This window comes from Lathamus discolor, chromosome 9 (genome assembly GCF_037157495.1).
Source record: "Lathamus discolor isolate bLatDis1 chromosome 9, bLatDis1.hap1, whole genome shotgun sequence".
In the NCBI taxonomy this organism is placed as follows: domain Eukaryota; kingdom Metazoa; phylum Chordata; class Aves; order Psittaciformes; family Psittacidae; genus Lathamus; species Lathamus discolor.
Genome location: NC_088892.1, coordinates 21,149,795 through 21,167,969, shown reverse-complemented (window position 1 = coordinate 21,167,969; position 18,175 = coordinate 21,149,795). Strand labels below are relative to the sequence as shown.

At 44.8% G+C, this 18,175-nt stretch overlaps 1 protein-coding gene across 1 annotated transcript in view; it reads left to right on the top strand.

The window, feature by feature from the left end:
* The first annotated feature begins 6,123 nt into the window (after positions 1 to 6,123).
* LOC136019350 (transmembrane 9 superfamily member 2-like) overlaps positions 6,124 to 18,175 on the top strand; it is a 28,699-nt gene continuing 16,647 nt past the window's right edge. Inside the window, exons 1-9 of the mRNA XM_065689469.1 lie at positions 6,124 to 6,369; positions 6,855 to 6,922; positions 8,206 to 8,299; positions 10,265 to 10,392; positions 10,610 to 10,739; positions 11,949 to 12,076; positions 14,303 to 14,414; positions 16,478 to 16,557; positions 17,469 to 17,577. Of these exons, the coding sequence (XP_065545541.1) occupies positions 6,253 to 6,369; positions 6,855 to 6,922; positions 8,206 to 8,299; positions 10,265 to 10,392; positions 10,610 to 10,739; positions 11,949 to 12,076; positions 14,303 to 14,414; positions 16,478 to 16,557; positions 17,469 to 17,577 (966 nt within the window). The 5' untranslated portion in view covers positions 6,124 to 6,252. The remainder of the gene's footprint in view (positions 6,370 to 6,854; positions 6,923 to 8,205; positions 8,300 to 10,264; positions 10,393 to 10,609; positions 10,740 to 11,948; positions 12,077 to 14,302; positions 14,415 to 16,477; positions 16,558 to 17,468; positions 17,578 to 18,175) is intronic.

Sequence of the window (18,175 nt, the reverse complement as noted above, 5' to 3'; positions counted from 1 at the left end):
TTTTTAGGACAGCTATTTTGCAAGTCCCCATTCATTATAAATATTCCCTGAGCACATTGAACTTGGTCAGGATCTGCACGTATCACCCATTGCTGTTCCTTGAAGAAGGGCTCTTCGAGTCCTACAAGATGCAAAAACTGAAGGAATTGCTGGTTCCTTGAATGTTTTAGGATTTCATATCCCTCCTGCCTCATCCTTGTGCAGTGAGGGGACAGTGCCAAGATGTATCAAAGGTAAATAAATTATTAAATATACCTGCTGAAATCCCACTGGGATTAACCAGAGGACTTAAAAAAGAACCTCAAGTGCATCACCTGATCCCAGGTTTGAACAACGGGATATGAGCAGCCAGTCGCTCTGGATCTGAGGTGTTGAGGAATGCCTGTCAGCTCTGAGGAGCTGGTCTCCAGAGCCTATAGACGCTACTGGTACAGCCCAGTGCCCTCAACAGCTGCAGAGCTGAATAATTGTTGCATCCTGATAAGAGAACATCAGACTCTCCAGTTTTTCAGTCTCCTCTGTTCAGACACTGATATTCAGCTGTTCTTTGTGTTATGGAAAGCAGAAGGCAACATTGCTTCAGACTGCCTCATAGATCTGTTGAGAATACAAAAGAAGGTGGCTTTCAAACACTTCCCTAGACCGTGCTTAAAGATGATCACTTTTCCAGCGTGGATGCTAAGAGTTACTGGATGCTGTTACTGTGCATGGGAAAAGGGAAGGATGAGCTTGGGTAATGAAGTGGGAGGGCAGTGCACGTGTTAACAATGCACTCGTGGAAGAATGGCATAGCTCACCCAATTATCATATGAAAAAAAGGTTCAAATTCGAGTTTCAATATGGAAGAATTTCAATCTCAGAGCCTCCCTGGAATGGATAGTGAAAAGTAAGGCAAACTCTTAGCCCTGCAAGAAACAGGCTAAAAATAGTTTCCCTGTGTGATGTCTCTGTGTGCTTCTGTGACCTACAGCAGTGTATTTGCTGACCGCCTCCAAAGAATTGGAAAGATAAGGAAATGCAAACTACGGTCTCTTTTCCCTCCTCTGATTAAAAGAGTAAAATACTTCATTGGAAACTCCAGGCTTCATTTTGTTGACACATGTACGGTACGTGTGGCTAAATGGGATTAGCATGAACATAACTGTTGTGATTGTATTAGGGGCAAATTCTTCTGTCCTTTGTCCTACAAGGCATCTTCATTGGGAGTTTTATCAAAACCTTAGTTCCAAACTGGAGCAGTATTTGACTGCATTCCACTACGTAGTTTAGGTGTGGCCTTGCTCCAAGTGCAGAGAAAGAAGTCTTTTTCCTGGAGGATATGTAATTCTAATTCTTACCCTCCTCCTGGGGGATGAGGAGTAATGAATAAATAATCTGATCACATAAGTCCCATTCGGGATGAATAAAGAAGGGAATGTCATTCCCTCTGGAGACATAGTTCAAAAACTAATAACTGAAAAGATCAGTTTAATACTTTCCTGACAAAGAGCAATTTTCTTGGCAGTTGTCAGTTAATAGGTATTTATAGAAATGCCACATTTTTCCTCTATAAAACTCAGTTTGGAGTGGATGAGAGCGGCACAACATAATTGTTTCTGGCACTTTGTCAACCATTTCTAAACTGGAACTCCTCAATGTCCTTCTCCTAAATCACCTCTTTGGGATCTAATTGTGGCCCCTATCAGTTTATCAATTCAAGGTGGATCACAGGTCTCCAGGACATAGCTGGAACTGCCTGAAATGACGACTCTAAGTAATTATTATACACCCTTTAGTCTTACTCCTTTTGCCTGGTGCTGTCCTATGAGGGTAGCTCACTACTGATTGATGAATTGGGTAAAACTGCTGGACATGGACATTTTGGAGGGGTAATGCAAATACAGTGCCACAGGCTGTAAACTAGGCTGAAAACAGGGCAATCAATGGGAAATACAGATAGGAAGATGGAGATGTTGTCTACCTGCTATAGACAGTGATGCCTTCAGTGCAGAGGGAATAGTATCTATCAGGCCTTATGGAGCTCAGCTTCCAGCCATCACTTGTACTCACCCTGCTTCTCAGCCAGGCTTTGCAGCCATCTCAGAGCGCTGCTCCTGCCATTGCCACGTGAACCACTGAGGCTGGAGCTTGGCGTCACAGCTGGGGCACCCCTGTGGCTGTGTTGAAAGAAGGAGCTGCAGGACACCATGAGCTGGTGTGCATCCACTGTTGTTGACTACAGACATTACAACCTGCATCAACAGCTCATCAAAAGAAATTCTTAAAGGTTGCAGGGCTGGAGAAAAAGTTGCAATACAAAATCTTGCATTTCCACCCCTGATTTCTGAGCTGGTAAAATCCAGTTTAAGCCTTTCTCTGCTTTGGTGGGGGCTAAAACCTGAAAAGAGGTTCTGGTACAAGTCAATACTGAAGAAGAGAAGGCTCCTGAAGGGGAGACCTTAGAGAAGCCCCAGTGCCCAAAGAGGCTACGGGAAACCTGGAGAGGGGCTTTGGACAAGGGCCTGTAGGGACAGGCCAAGGGGAATGGCTTTAACCTGCCCGAGGGGAGACTGAGCTGAGCTCTTAGGCAGAAGCTCTTCTCTGTGAGGGTGCTGAGGCGCTGGCACAGGGTGCCCAGAGAAGCTGTGGCTGCCCCATCCCTGGCAGTGCTCAAGGCCAGGTTGGACACAGGGGCTTGGAGCAAGCTGCTCCAGTGGAAGGGGTCCCTGCCCGGGGCAGGGGTTGGAGCTGGAGGAGCTTTGAGGTGGTCTTTAAGGTGCAGAGGAGAAGCCGAGCAGCCAGGCTGCTCCTGTGCTCCCCTGCCTTGCAGAGCAGCACGGGCAGAGCCTCTGACATTGAGCTGGGACCTTTGGCTTTTGTGGCTGGAGCCAAACCCTTCATGTCCCTGAAGGCAACCCCCGGCCCGGGTGTGGAGACAGTGCCTGTGAGACTGCAGAGACAGCACACGGCAGCTTTTATGGACGAGAAATGATGCCGTTTCTATCAGAACTGTTTATTCAGAGCGGCTTCCAGTGTGTGAAGGGGCCTCCGAGGGTGCCAGAGACGGATCCTTCATCAGGGACTGCAGCGACAGGACAAGGAGTGATGGGTTTGCACCGGAACAGGAGAAGTTCAGTTGAGGAATGAGGTAGATACTTCCCTGTGAGGGTGCTGAGGCGCTGGCACAGGGTGCCCAGGGAAGTGGTTAATGCTGCATCCCTGGCAGTGTTCCAAGTCCCAGTGGGACAGAGCCTTGGCAGGCATGGTCTGGTGTGAAGTGTCATTGCCCATGGCAGGGAGCTTGGAGCTGGAAGCTCTTGAAATCCTTTCCAACCCTAACTATCCTACAACTAAACTACAACTACAACTACATCTACCCTATAATTCTATGAGTCTAAGAAAAGTTTATTCTAGAGAATAACAAACAACACAGCTGCTTACCCCTACACTAACCTATAACCTACTGAAACCCCAACAACAGTTCCTTACCCCTACACTAACCTATAACCTATTGAAACCCCAACAACAGTTCCTTACTCCTACACTAACTTATAACCTATCAAAACCCCAACAACAGTTCCTTACTCCTATACCTATACCTATAACCTATTGAAACCCCAACAACACTTACTCCTACACTAACCTATCCCTATCTCTACTCTACGGCTCTTCCTATCTACCTACGCCTATGTTTAGGGGCAGAGGGGCCAGTGGTGTCGGTTGGGGTGGGTGCAGCAGCCCCGCGCCTGGTGCGTGTGGAGCGGGGGGCTGCAGAGGGCTGGGTGTTGTGCTGCTCCTCTGCAGCTCCGGCACCAGGCTCAGCGCCACGCTGGCGTCTTCTCTGCCCGGTGCCCTGGACGCCGGTGCCCGGGGGGGCTGCGGTGGCCGCTCTCAGGCGCTCCATGGCGCTTTCTGCCCTCCTCTGGATCTCGCTGAGGTTGGGGTAATCCCTCTGGAAGTAGGGGTGGTAGTAGAAGAGCAGCTGCAAAACGCAAAGGAGAGGAGTCAGTTGCCATCGGTGCAAGGAGGAGAGAGACAGAGATCCGGTAACTCGGCATCTGCATCGGAAAAGGCAAACGCGGGTGCTCAAAAGGACTTTCTGGGGCATTTTAAACCTCAGCTGTTCTGGCTGAATGCAATGTTAGGGTAGGGCTTTGGTCAGTCAGAACCACCCTTGTGTTTCCAGCTGCTAGGAGCAGAGAAGTGTAGGGTCTTCAAAAGCCTGAAATCCAATGGAGAAACCCAAGCAGGTCTCGTTTTATAGCACCTGAGTGTGGAATGGGCCTGTTGGGAATAATGGTGGTGCTGCCGTGTATCTTGTCAGCATGGAGCAGCTGCCACAAGATGATGGAGGGCTCTTTTGTGTGCGGAGGAACCAACGTACCTGTCCCAGAGCAGGCCCTGACGCTGCTGCTACTGCCCGCAGCTCCCTGATGGGCACGGATACCACCATATCCTCCTCCATCCGGCAGAACCCATAGAGGTGGAGCCGGTCCAGGAATTCGTTCAGGGTCTCAGCCTGAAGGGCCCTGCGTGCTCCCCTCTTGCTGAGAACTTCGCTTTCGAAGAGGTTATCTGCGATAACCACGCAGCTCCCATTGTCGCCCCACCAGATGGAATGGAACTGGAAGCAGGAGACGAGCTTCCATAGGGCGACCAGGAAGGAGTCGGGTGCAGAGGTCTCTGAAACACAAAATTGCATGGTCAGGGCCCAGGGTTCGTCAGGCAAACCCTGAAGGGAGTTTTCTTTTGCGGGAGGTGTGGTGGCAGCAGCCCAAGATGCTCCCGTGTCACCTCTTCGAGGCATGGTTGATGCTGAGGATGCCTCCCCTGAAGATGCCTCTCAAACCACTTGGTTCCACCCCTTGGCTCCAAGTGTCCCCCGAGCAGCCAGGCCGGGTCCTGCTGCTCAGCAGACTGAAGGGCGGTGGCACCAGCGGCCCCTCAAGTTCCCCAGCATCACTGTGACATTGGGGTTCCATGAGGGCTCCATGCACGGTGCCCATCTCCTGGCAACAGGAAGGGGAAGGCAGCAGAAGTTGCTCGAAAGCCGCGTTGTCTTCTCCTGGAGAGAGCTGTTTAGAGCCGAGAAGTGACCCCAACTGTATTTGCCTTTGGCCTGTGCTGCTGGGGCCGTGCTGCCTCCCGTTGCCCCGGGGAGCTGGTCCCCGAGGCGGGATGGGGAAGGCTGCAGCGTTGGGCATCAGAGTGCCCAGGCCTGAAGTTTCTCCCTTGGGCACCTTCCCCCTGTGCAGAAATGCCCCAAGCCTCTTGTGTGGAGTAACCCCGCTGTGATTGCAGCAGCGCTGCTGCTGTCGCGGCTGTGCATGTGCTGGGTGATGCTCTCAGCTCTCAGCAGGGCTCCGTGCTGCTCTGCAGGATGAAGCACAAGTGAAACACCCCCTGCGCTGATCCTGCATGTGAAATAAAGTGGTGCTCTGCACTCCTGTACCTTTTTGGGATGGGTTCCTCTGCTTTTCTTTGAGACAGAGCCCTTAGACCCAGGCCAGGACACTCAGTGATGTTCTCTCAGCCTTTTGAAAGCCGTCACCTCAGTCCTGAGCTGGAGGAGCATGGCTGCAGGAACAGTGGTGTCAGCTGCAGGGCCTGAAGTCCATGGAGCCTGACCTCAGAGCAGCTCCAGTGCCTAAAGGGGCTGCAGGAAACCTGGAGAGGGGCTTGGGACAAGGGCCTGTAGGGACAGGCCGAGGGGAATGGCTTGAACCTGCCCGGGGGGAGACTGAGCTGAGCTCTTAGGCAGAAGCTGTTCCCTGTGAGGGTGCTGAGGCGCTGGCACAGGGTGCCCAGAGAAGCTGTGGCTGCCCCATCCCTGGCAGTGCTCAAGGCCAGGTTGGACACAGGGGCTTGGAGCAAGCGGCTCCAGTGGAAGGGGTCCCTGCCCGTGGCAAGGGTTGAAGCTGGATGAGCTTTGATGTCACTTCCAACTCAGAGGCTGGGGTTCTATGAATGAAGTGTGGAAGACGAGAAACAACCTCCCCACCAAGAGGAAAACAACAACACGCCCCAACCTCCCTGGGCCAAGGGCTGCCTTATCAAGAACAGCGCCCGCGCCTCAGGGTGCCCTGCCTCAAGATGGCGCCCAGCGCCTCAGCTCCGCACCGCGCAGGCGCCGTGGCCTCAACGCCGTCGTGACGCCGCCGCCGCCGCGACTACCGGCCTCCGGCTCGGCTGAGGCCGCCTCCGCAAGGCGCTGCCCGGGCGGTCGGGGCTGCAGCCTCGGCTCATGGTGCTCTCGCCCGCTCAGGCTGGAAGATGAGGCTGCTGACAGCCGGTCTCTTGCTGGTGGCACCTCTGTGCGCCGCTTTCTACCTGCCCGGCTTGGCCCCCGTCAGCTTCTGTGAGGAGGGCGAGGAGAGCGAGGGCTGCAAGGTGAGAGCCCGTCCGGGAGGGCCCGGCATGGGCAGTCCCTCTCCTCGCTGTGGAAGTCCCATAGAGGGGGAAGCGGGGCTTCAGCGGGCAAGGGGGGCACCACGGGTACCCCTCGCCCTACTGCAGACCCAGGGCGTGCTCCTTTAGGCGCAGCCTTTGCTCCGGGAAGCCAGGCACCCCAAGTTTCTCTTCCCTCGGTGCACCGGCTGCTTTTTTAGGGTGAAAACCTCCCCTTTTCGAGCTGAGCTCAACGGTTAGCGCCGGGAGAGCCTTTCCCCGATGCTTCGTTCCTTGTTCCGCTGAGGGAGGGCGGCTCTCTCGGGGCCCGGCTGTAGCGGCCTGTCAGCAGCCTGCGGTAGCTCCGCAATGGGATAGTGAGCGCTGAAACTTGTCCCAGCCCTTGCCAGCTTTGGTGTCGGGCCCGCATTTGTCATTGCAAGCATGTATTTTCATGCTCTTTCTTCTCCTGCCCCTCTCTGTTTCAGTCGCTGATTGAGCTCTTTGTGAACAGACTGGACTCGGTTGAATCGGTTCTGCCCTACGAGTACGATGCGTAAGTACATTGCAACAGGCTTCCAGAAGCGCTTGCAAAGCCTGGTTTCTGTTCTTGGTGCGGTGATGCAACTCCTGGTACAGGAAAGGTGTTTTTTGTAAGCAGTGTTTGGGATGGAAGAGTAAACCCAGCGGCAGGAATGAAATACAAGTGGGTGGGAAGGGTGAAGCCACACCTGTACCTCCTGACTATCCGCTGCTGTTGTTAAAGGCTGCTGGATTTCTGAAGGGTGCCTTGTTTTGAGCTGACTTCCGGAGTTAGTGTGTTGGCTGTTTGATATGTTTGAAGGTTCTTCCTGGTAGCCAAGTCTGGGAAGACAGGAGCTTTGTGTTCCTTGTTTCTGGCAGCTGGAAGAAATTGGAAGTAAAGTTGTTGTTATTTTGGCTTTTTCCACCAAAGTTCTCTGTGTGATTCTTGGACGTTTTTGATTCTTGTCTGTCTAAAGTATGACATGCTTTTGCAGGTGTTTATAGGCCTACAAAGCAATGACACACAGTATGAGTTGCAGTATTGCCCGTGGGTGTACAGGAAGAAGAAACTTGCAAGTGGTGTAGGTCTGATGCTGTGCAGTGCAACAGCAGCAGTAAGACTAGCTTGAAAAGCCCACAGTGTCTCTGTTTGCATTAAATGTTATGGAAGCCAATGAATTTAGGACCACATATTGAGACAAAGTACATTTTTCATCAAAAAGATGGCATTTTCTCCCCTGACCTCCATCATAACCTACTACTACCTGTGTTTAATGAAGATCCTGAATGGTTTCATTCTCTCTCCCATATTCAGCTGGTTCAGACTGTATGTATTTGAAAAGTATTGGTGTGTGGCACATTAATATTAAAAGCACCATTCTTTCTTTGAACCATGTTTCATGTTAAATACTGCTTGTGACTACTCCTTGAAGAAAGGGGTGTAGTAGTTTTTCCAAAACCTTTTTGGAAGAGAAATGAACAGTCTGTAGCATAGTCTCTTTTTATCTAATATGAAACATTCTCTTGTTGTTTAATGCCATTTGAAAAGGGTGCATGGACTAAGCATCATGCATTCTTCTTAAAGATACTTCAGCTGTGATATATTTTGGTTGAAACTGATGTATTGCATAGAAATTTTTGTGTGTAGTATATGCCAAATTTCTGTGCAAAGGCACTCAGTTTTCTTAGCTACCCCTCCAAAAGAAGCATAAAAAATGCCACGTTAAAGACGTAACTTAATAAATGATTTTAGGTTGATATGTACAGTTATATGTCAATTAAAAATTAAAGGTAACCTTTTCCACTTTTTTCCAGTTTTGACTTCTGTCAGGATACAGAAGAGAAAAGACCATCGGAAAATCTCGGACAAGTGCTTTTTGGGGAAAGAATAGCATCATCACCGTATAAGGTTATTTTATCCATTGAAGTTGATCCTGTTTCAGTTTGATCGCTGTCACTCTGATGGCTGTAATCCATAGATGTAGCTGGAGATTTGATGATTGCGTGATGATTTATTTAAGCATCGGCTTTACAGTGTTTATGTAATCAAAACCTCTCCCACTTTCCACCCTGAAGGCATCTTAGGGTGGCTAATGAAAGTTAGGAAGCTGAGACAGTCATCGCTTTTCTTTCCTGTTGCTCTGTGGAAGGGAAGTTCAGAAACTGTAACTTAAGCAGTTCTTTGGCAGCTGCGTGTATGGTGTGTTAGGTGATCTGAAATCAGGAGGTTTTCAGGTCTAATATTGGAGGCTGTAAGCTGGTATTTTGGGAACGCTTTCATATATTCGATTGTACTGGTGGGCAACTTACAGAGTGGGATGGAGAAGTCAAGTTAGAGCTTGTTTCCAGCTTTCCTCTGCTCTACACACTCAAAAACTTGTCTAAAACCAAACTTGTCATTGTTGATGCATACCACTTGAGGTCCATTTGAAGTAAATCTGTGGATGTATTTTGTAGATTAGGTATGTAATATTTTTCTGCCTCATGCCCTTGGTTAGCAGTGACCTAATGTAGCATCTCCGGAAAGCCTTACAATTAACTTGGGAAAATTATTAGCAGTAAAGTGTGGTCAGACACTGGCTCTTAATGCTTGAAAGGCTGTATCCTGTTCAAGTGCAGTTTCCAGGCTGAGATTTGCTGGTGAAACTGAAAACTGGGCTGTGTTTGAGTGCGAGGGTTGCTAGATAATCCAAATCCCTGTGAGCAAAAAAAGGCAGCACAGTTGGAGTCTACTCTTGTTCAGTCATTAGGGACCTAGTGACATCTTTTTATAGGACTGTTATGGAGGTGACACCTCCTCCCTTGTGTAAACTGCTCCTACAAAAGTGGTTTTGTTTGACTCTGAGCTAATGTAATTTTATGTTTTATGACTGCTGGCCACAAGAAGCTTTTAAATACGAAGCATGATGGGTCGTTTGGGCTGGATACCCGTTGAATAGATTAAGCCTTTTAACAACTGCTTGTTTGAAATGGCTGCACACTACAGTAATTAAAAAGTGCTGTTATTGGTTAGCAGTTAAGCCTTGATAAAACTAATGGTTTAAATGTGTTAGCTCACTGCCAGGTAAATCCTAACTGGATTACAGTAGGAGTTTGGTGTACAAACATGAGCATGTTTGTGTTAGGTGAGCTTTGTTGGGCAAGTTGTTGCATTTTTGGCAGCCATGTCTCAACAGCCTAGTCACCATGGGGAAACGCAGCTAAAATGAACATGGAACATTCAAAAAGGGTGTAGTTAAAAGCCTGGTTTAGTAGATGATGAAGTAACCAAAAATAAACCAAACTGGTAAAAGAAGAAAGTAGTAAATGTTCTACTGATTTTCAAATTCCAGTCCTCAGGATTTATGTGGAGGTAGCTTATCTGGGCTGTTGAAGAGATTTTTAGCAATGTGAAGGGGATCTTCATCAGGGATTGTAGTGATAGAACAAGGGCTGATGGGTTTAAACTTAAACAGGGAAAGTTTAAGTTAGATATAAGGAAGATGTTCCTCACTGTGAGGGTGCTGAGGCCCTGGCACAGGATGCCCTGAGAAATAGTAAATGCTCCATCCCTGGAAGTGTTCAAGGCCAGGTTGGACAGAACCTTGGGCAGCATGGTCTAGTGTGAGGTGTCCCTGCCCATGGCAGGGGGTTGGAACTGGGTGACCTTAAGGTCCTTTCCAACCCAAACCATTCTGTGATGCTGGTGCTAGATATACCTAAATCTTGACATTTAAATTAAAGATGTTATATGAGAAATTCTGTCTTTGGAAGCTTCTGTAGCAAGGAAACCAAGTATTTTAAAAAAGTCAGCTTTACATGGCAGAAAAGAATAAAAGATTTTTTTTTAAGCAAAACTGAAATTACTCTTTTTGTGTGCTTTTTTTTTTAACAGTTCACTTTTAAAAAGCAAGAAACATGTAAGAAAGTTTGTACAAGATCATATGACCCAGCAAACAGTGCTGATAAAAGCAAACTGGCTTTTTTGAAGAAAGGAATGCAGTTGAATTATCAGCATCACTGGTAAGCTGAGCTGTGTGCTTGAGGCTGGGGGTGTGTGTTGCTGTTTACATTGTTACTTATGTTCTAAGAGGTTGCTTTCTTCCTTCTATGTGACAGTTGTCCTCTGCTGTGCATCTTGTGGCCACTACTGAAAACTATGTGCATTACATGATTTCAAATATCAATGTGAAATAAAGTGCATCCCATTCTAAGGCTGTGTTCTTTGCTCTCTCTCTAGGATTATTGACAACATGCCTGTAACGTGGTGCTATGATGTGGAAGATGGACAAAAATACTGTAATCCAGGATTTCCAATAGGATGTTTTGTTACTCCAGATGGTAGAGTTAAAGATGCTTGTGTTATAAATGTAAGTGCTTGAACCATTTTGGTCAGTATAGTGGATATAATTCCATGCACAGTGTTTTTAAGCTTTCCTTTCCTGAGAACGAGCAGATACCCTTGTAAACATGGTTGATGTTCAGAATGTGGGCATTGACAAAACTGAATGCTGCTCCTGTATACAGTGTCTTTCTTTGACCAATATACATAAAGCTATAAAACAACCGTGTTGGTGTCTAAAAGCCTTAGAAAAACTGAGGTTTTGTTCTGAAATTTCATGTGTCTCCATCCTTGTACTTACCCATTCTTTGTCCGTGTTGTATTTGCATGCAGGGTCTTTTACTGATTTTTGGGTAGAAGCTTTCTAGTGAAGACCTAGAAATGAGCACTGTGTTCTAGTTGCAAAAGTTAGGTCTAGCGCAGTTGACAAGTTAAATGTGTCAGGGTTTTCCCAGCTGGCTGGAAGATAACAAACACAGCTATGACAGAGAGAGAATTCTATTGACAACAGTCTAAAATGTGTCAGTTATCCTGGGAGCTCCATGGTGAACTAATACAGTTACAGATAATAGTGATAGAGTTTTATCTCTTCTGGGGTGAGGGACCACACTCACCGCAGGGAGGAGAGAGCTCTCTGCTGTGACTGTGCTTTGCTACTTGACTTAGTGCTTGTATGCAGAGCAGGCAGTTCGTATTCAGCAGGTCTGATGCTTCTTGGAAGTGATGCATTAGTCATCCATGTTCAGTTTACTCTGTCTGCAATCACCTTCCAACTCGGTTACTCCTCAGGCTCCATAGACTATTGAAAATGGTCTATATCTTGAGTAACCTGTTCCAATTCAGTGTTCATAGAATCATAGAATGGTTTGGGTTGCAAAGGACCTGAAGATCGTCTAGTTACAACCTGAATCTGAGTTACTTGTACCTAGAATAAATAGATCTTTGCACTTGTTTTGGCAGCTTTTTGTGGAAAGTACAAAAATGATGTCAAACACATTTAAATTTTACTTGTAAAACAGATGTGATCCTTTATGTGGGTTTTTATGTGTGTAATTAAACACACAAAAATACAGAAAAAAGACATATTTTTAGAGGTATATTAAAAAGAAGTGGATGTTGAGGTATTTCCCCTCCTTTCTTCCTCCTTCCTTGGACAATAGACTCATTTTAAAGTTCTTGAGTGCTTGCGCCCTCTCCTGTTGGAGAAGTTTCTCAATGTCTCGATGCTATTTTGTAGTCAGAGTTTAACAAGAAGAATACTTTCTACCTCTTCAACCACGTTGACATAACAATCATGTACCATAGTGGGAAGGATGAAAACTGGCCTGGTGCACGACTGGTGACTGCAAGACTGAGACCACAAAGGTAATTGTGCATTAAAACAGCAAGTTCTAGTACTAGAGAATCCTTCCAGTAGTTGAAAGCTTAGACACAATACCTGGTGTTAGTAAGTTCTGAGGGACTGGTTATTCTGATTTCTGATAAAGCTTTCGGTATACCTCATGGCTGGAACTCTATTTACAAAGGCCAGTTCCAGGTTCATAAATGTCATTTAACTCTGCCTTTAAAATGTTCCCAGAGTCCTTCCTGATGGAAAAACTGCTTGTGCAGACTTCTTAGCTTCTATTGCTTGTGTCAGGTTCTTTCTTATGACTATTGATTTACAGCTGGGTGTGTGCTACTTTCTTTTAAAAGACATCCTTTAATGGAGTAACAAGTTTGCCATGTCACCTTTTTTCTTGTTGCTGCATTGATTCTCAAATGTGCTTTGTATGAGTGCACAGTATCTGTACAGGTGTGCTTTTACCTGTGTTAGTTTGGATACTGAGATACAGGTGAAATACCAAGTTAATACTAGTATTCAGGACAGCAGAAGACAAGAACTAATTTCCTAAGAAAACTAACTTACTTTCTTCAACAGTAGCTCCTTTGTTTCTGTGTTGACCAGAGAGGAGATGCAACAATTCAGAAGTCAGACTGAAGCGATTAATTCAGCTTCTTGTCTGTTCATGCACAGTTAATACTTAACCCATATTGAAAACCACGGCCCATTGATCAGATTTCAAGTTATGTTTTTAGCTTTTTCTACTTTTCTGCATAGGTTAAATATGTTCTTAAGTTACACTACCACGTTTTCTCAGCTCATAGGGACATGGATGGTACAAAATGACTCAGGTATCCTTGTTTTTTCTGTTGCAATGATATAGTGTGGTTTTAGTGCTACGTGATCAGTTGCATCCTGAATGGCTGAACTGAGGATTTGACTTTCCACCAGTAACAGAGACCACAAGAGGGCACAGTTGGGTTGCACATAACCTTGATTTTGTCTTTTCTCTGACCCGGTGTTTCACTTCAGGCCTTGCTTCAGCCTTGAAGGTCTCCTGATGGCAGTATTTGGCGCTGGAGCACCCTAGGCCTTACGTGAAAGCTTTTGTTTGGGGCTTGACTTAGTTGCTGACATATAATAACACATATAAAGTGGAACTGTTTATCTAAATGGTGTAAATACAACTTGCCCAAGTGGGTGTGAGGGGGAAGCTATTTTCCAGTGTTTACCGGAGTGAATTCAAGCAAACCTCAAGGGTTTTTTGACTTTGCTTCTACAGCTGCAGTATTTCTAAGGTACTGCAGAGAAGGGTTTGCTTATTGGAACTTTAGAATGTAAAATGTTGTTCTGAGTTCTGTATTTTCCAGAGTACACAAGACTGATGAGAGGTGAAATTAGACCACTTGTATAGGAATGGAAAGGTTCCCACAGTAATTTTTTTGTTCCAGTATAAAAACACACCCCCAGATCCATCAAAATAAACCCTCTTCTCCCTGTAGAACTTGAGGGGAAGGTGAGAAGCTGTGAGATTGCGTTATTGGTGAGGGACTTAACCTCAGTGTCAGTGAGGAAGACAGAGGATTTCTAAGCTGTCTTGGAAGTGGCAGAGAAGAGGGATTTTTGTGTTCAACTTACTGACTTGCCAGGTGAGGATCTCCAAACTTCACAGCCTAGTTAGCCACGCAGCATTGGAGGTTAGGACTAGGACTTCATTCATGGCAGAAAAGCGGGTAGGGTGAAACCTCATCTCATGCCCTTTAGAGCTCTGTGGTTCTTGTCTCCCACATGCTTAGCAAACAGCTTTGCCTATGATTTCCGCAACTGCCTTCAGGTGTGAACAGGTGGTAACTGAATGTGGGATAGGGATCCGAGATCCAAAGGATGCTTTCTCTGGAGTTCTTAGCTCTCACTACAAGTGCTTGTGAGAAGCAGTGTTCAGTTCTGATGTGGCTTTGAGACTGTTACAGAAGTTCTGAACTAATGATACCTAATTATGTATGTGACTTATTCTAATGTTATCTCAAGCTACAAACATGAATAAAAATACATTTTAACATCTTCAGTTTTTGTTGGTAGAAGAACTGAACAGCACGTTCTCAAAGAGGTTAAATAGCCGGTGCAAAATAACATACACAGCTCTCCATTTGTTTGGCTTTTAAAGTAGTACTTGTTTGAATTACCTTAGAAAAGATTTAATGAAAATGAATGTTGTAAAACATATACAATTTTATTTAACTTTTTATTCCTTCCCCCCCCGCCCTTAGCTACAAACATACAGATGAGAACAACTTAAGTTGCGAAGGTCCACCTATGGAGATTCCCGGAGAGTTCAACAACAAACTGAATCTGATCTACACTTACTCTGTGACATTTGAAGTAAGTATTGGATCTATTACATGAATATGTAATTCCTCAAAAGAATGACATCAAAACTGGATAATTTGCTAATAGCCGTAAGTGGGTTAAAGCAGTGTAAATTCCGTAAGGAGGGTCTTGTGAAGCAGTTTGCCCCAAATCTGTTACTTTGCTGTTATTGTATTTTGACATTTGGGATGTATAAATAAAGACTTCTCCCCCTGTTTTGTTACTAACAGAAGGGTAATAGATTGAATAACTGCAAGGCTTGTCTTCCTTGAGGTGTGCTGTATGTTGTCAGTGTTCAGTCAGGGTACTGAGAATCTCATGTAGAAGAGATGTTTGTATTATATTTGTAGACATTTCTGTGTTAAGTGTTGGCTTTAGCATAAGGTAAAGCTCTTCTAATGAAGTTGCAGGTCTTGTCTCATTTTGTATTTTTTCACTTTTGGAGTAGGTGGCCATTTATCTTTTAGACTTAATACTCTAATGCTTTAACTCATTCTGTTAGGAGGAAGTTGGGCTTTCTTACCAACTGGGTCTTTACCCCAGCCTGGAAAGTGAGCCTCCTGTGGGGGTGAGAATCATTTGATTCAAGCTACTTCAAACTTTGGCACCTTGGTTCCAGTGTGTCCCAAAAGCCTGGTTGTTTTTCTGATGTAAGACACCAATCTTGCAATATTACTTGACCACCAGCTTGTTTTCTATAGGCATCAAGCAGCCATTATATGGTAACAGCTTTCATTCTGCCAAATTAAATTTGATTTGAACCAATAACCCTGAGGTGCAGACTCTATATCCTGTTACTTTCCTCTTGTGACACCCAATCCTAATCTTACTACGTGAATGAGCCTCCTGTCTATTAACATTTGTGTTTAAATCTTGATAGTAAGTTGCAATTTAACTTTGATTATTCCTGCGATGTGTTTCACATCTAGGCTATGTGTTCCCTTTTCCTCAGGCACAGAGCAGGTAAAGCTTAGCTGCTGTGGGTCAGGCACTTCCAGCACATCTTTGTCACCAGGCTCCTCGAAACTGCTTCTTTCTCTGTTATCTCTTAGCCTTGATTTGAAATAATATCTGATATGGTTTACCTTTTAGTAGTATTCTCCAAATAGCTTAAAAGAAGAGTATTTATCAGTAAGAAGTCTTTTTAAATAAGAGAACATCAGTTTTGTTAAGCCTGAGTACATAAACTAGTAAAATGAATAATTGTTATATGGTCCTTTTCTAGTATGTCAGCCAATTTAGAGTCATAGAATGGTTTAGGTTGAAGAGACCTTAAACATCATCACTGCTGATCATTTTTAGACTGTACAAACTTACCAGCTCTTAAATAAATGAAGAAGTTCATCAGAACTTCATGCCATTCAGGAGATAGAATTTGGTAGCAGGACAGCGGGCGTGCATCCCATGGGACATGCTCTAGGCAGCAAGGCTTGAGGTCAGAAAGAACCATAATTTGTGCAGCTCCCGCAAGAAGGATTTAAGGGAGAAGGTAGGAGAAAATGGAAGCATCTTTTGAAGGTCAAAGTTGCTGAAGGATTTCTTCTTAAATCCTTCACAGGGATATCTGGAAATGAAAATTGTCTACGAGGAATCAGAGTGGAAAATAGTCTGGATCAGACAGCATTGGGGCAGGGACTGAGGAAGCCTGTGCTAAATGCATTATAGGTGATAAGAGAAAAATACCAGGGAAAACTAGAAACATAGAGTATACTTAATGAAGCTGATGTTTCAACTTCAGCTGTGTTATGCTGGGAGTATCTTCTTGTGGTGGCATGATTGTTTTCAGCTTGCATTTGGGAGCTGAAGGTAACTAAACACTGAATCATGGAAACATGAGGCTTAGTGAAGCCTCAGTTGAAGGTAGAACATGTGGATAGGAGATTTCAGTAAACAGGTTATTCTTTGAGAGGCTCAAGAGATGAATTAATGCAAGAAGGAGGTCTAACAAACAGGGTTGATACCAAGCTTAGATATTTGTGCTGAATGGAAGGCTTGTGGAAGAGATTTGATGTGCATATCCCTTCTCAGACTGCAACAAACTTGTTTCTATTAATTGCTATTTAATTTCTTTGTAGGAAAAGAATAATATTAAGTGGGCTTCCAGATGGGACTACATTTTGGAGTCCATGCCACATACAAACATCCAGTGGTTTAGGTAAGACTTGCATTTATTCAGTGAATAACCTTTCAGAGGAGCACAAAGGTTTCTTGTTTGTGCTTCCAGGGCTATATAACTTCTGCTGTGGTAAAACAAAGTCTGTTAGTTTTCAGGCAAGAAAACCTTCTTGTTTTCATCTGAAGTCGCTTTTATCAGTGTTCCATCTCTTGGGAGCAACTGCAGTATTGCATTTCACCAAAGGAATGCACCATTAGTGTCCAAAAGGAAAGCAGCTTCCATCAGTTTACTTCAGCATCTCCAATCTGTAAAGCTTTAGAGATGTTGCTGCTCTGCAGTGTTCTTACTGTTACTGTCTGGCTTTCTCTAACTGCCAAGTGAGAGATGCATGTGTGTGCTGCCTGTTTGGTACTCAGCAGCTGCATACAGTAAAAAGAAGGGCTTTTTAATGAGTGAAAGATGTATGTGAAAAATCTCATACTTATTGCCCTCTGCACCACGCAAATTATATCCAGTACATAATCTAAGTTGAAATGTTCATGTTTTGCAATACAGAGTGTTTGAAAAGGCTGATCTGATTAAATTAAATGGCATGATGTAGATTTCATTGGTCACTAGATATAAAATCTGCTTGACAAAGTCTGCTGTAAGAGCTGTAGTGGTTCACTAGGGAGAATATTTCTGAGCTCTGTAAGGAGGAAAATAAAGAAAAGCAAGGTGTAAGTCTTGAGAAATAACAATATATCATGAAATACTATTCTTCTTCTGGCTCCTAAGAAATGGTAAAGGGACATGACTCAACAGTTTATCTTCTGAGTGGGAAAATACTGACAGGTCTGAATGACTTAAGTACAATCTGACTATCTGAGGCTGTTCCTCTGTGGTAGGAATTGGAGAGCATGTCTCAACCTAATAAGTGGATTGAAAACTTATTCTTTCTTTATCTACAGCATCATGAATTCCCTCGTGATTGTTCTCTTCCTATCTGGCATGGTGGCTATGATCATTCTGAGGACTCTTCATAAAGACATTGCAAGATACAACCAGATTGACTCTTCTGTGAGTAGGATGTACAGCTTTTACATAGACATGACTGGCGTAGAAAAATGTGCCCATCAATGAGTTTTCAATACAATCTGAAGAGATGTAGAGCTGCAAAGAATTTGCTATATGATAATATGTCTGGGGTTAAAAATAACTTTAGTGCTATTTCATCTTTCTGAACAGCAGAAGTATATGGGCAGATGTGCCAGTCTTTCTTTTGTAGCATCATTCGATGAACTTGTAATATGCAAGGACAGACGTCAGGGTTTAGAAGTATGTGGAGTGACTCACAGAAACTTTTGGGAAGTATTTGAAATGTAAATCCCTTTGTTCCACAGTCTCAACCAAGGAAAGCCTCTTTACTTCATAAGTACTTTCACATATGCCAACAGCAGCAAAACACAGTGCAGATGCTAAAAAATGTTCTGGCATTGGTTCAAGATGTGGCCATTTCCTCTGTGCTTGCATTATGGAGTCAGTATGGACATGTAGCTGGTGGTATGATGCTCACGTAAGCAGCCAATGTATTATTTCTGTATTATTTATGGGATCTCCAACCTTGGAGATGTTCAAAAGCCCATCTGCACATGGTTCTGGGTAACCTGCTTTAGGT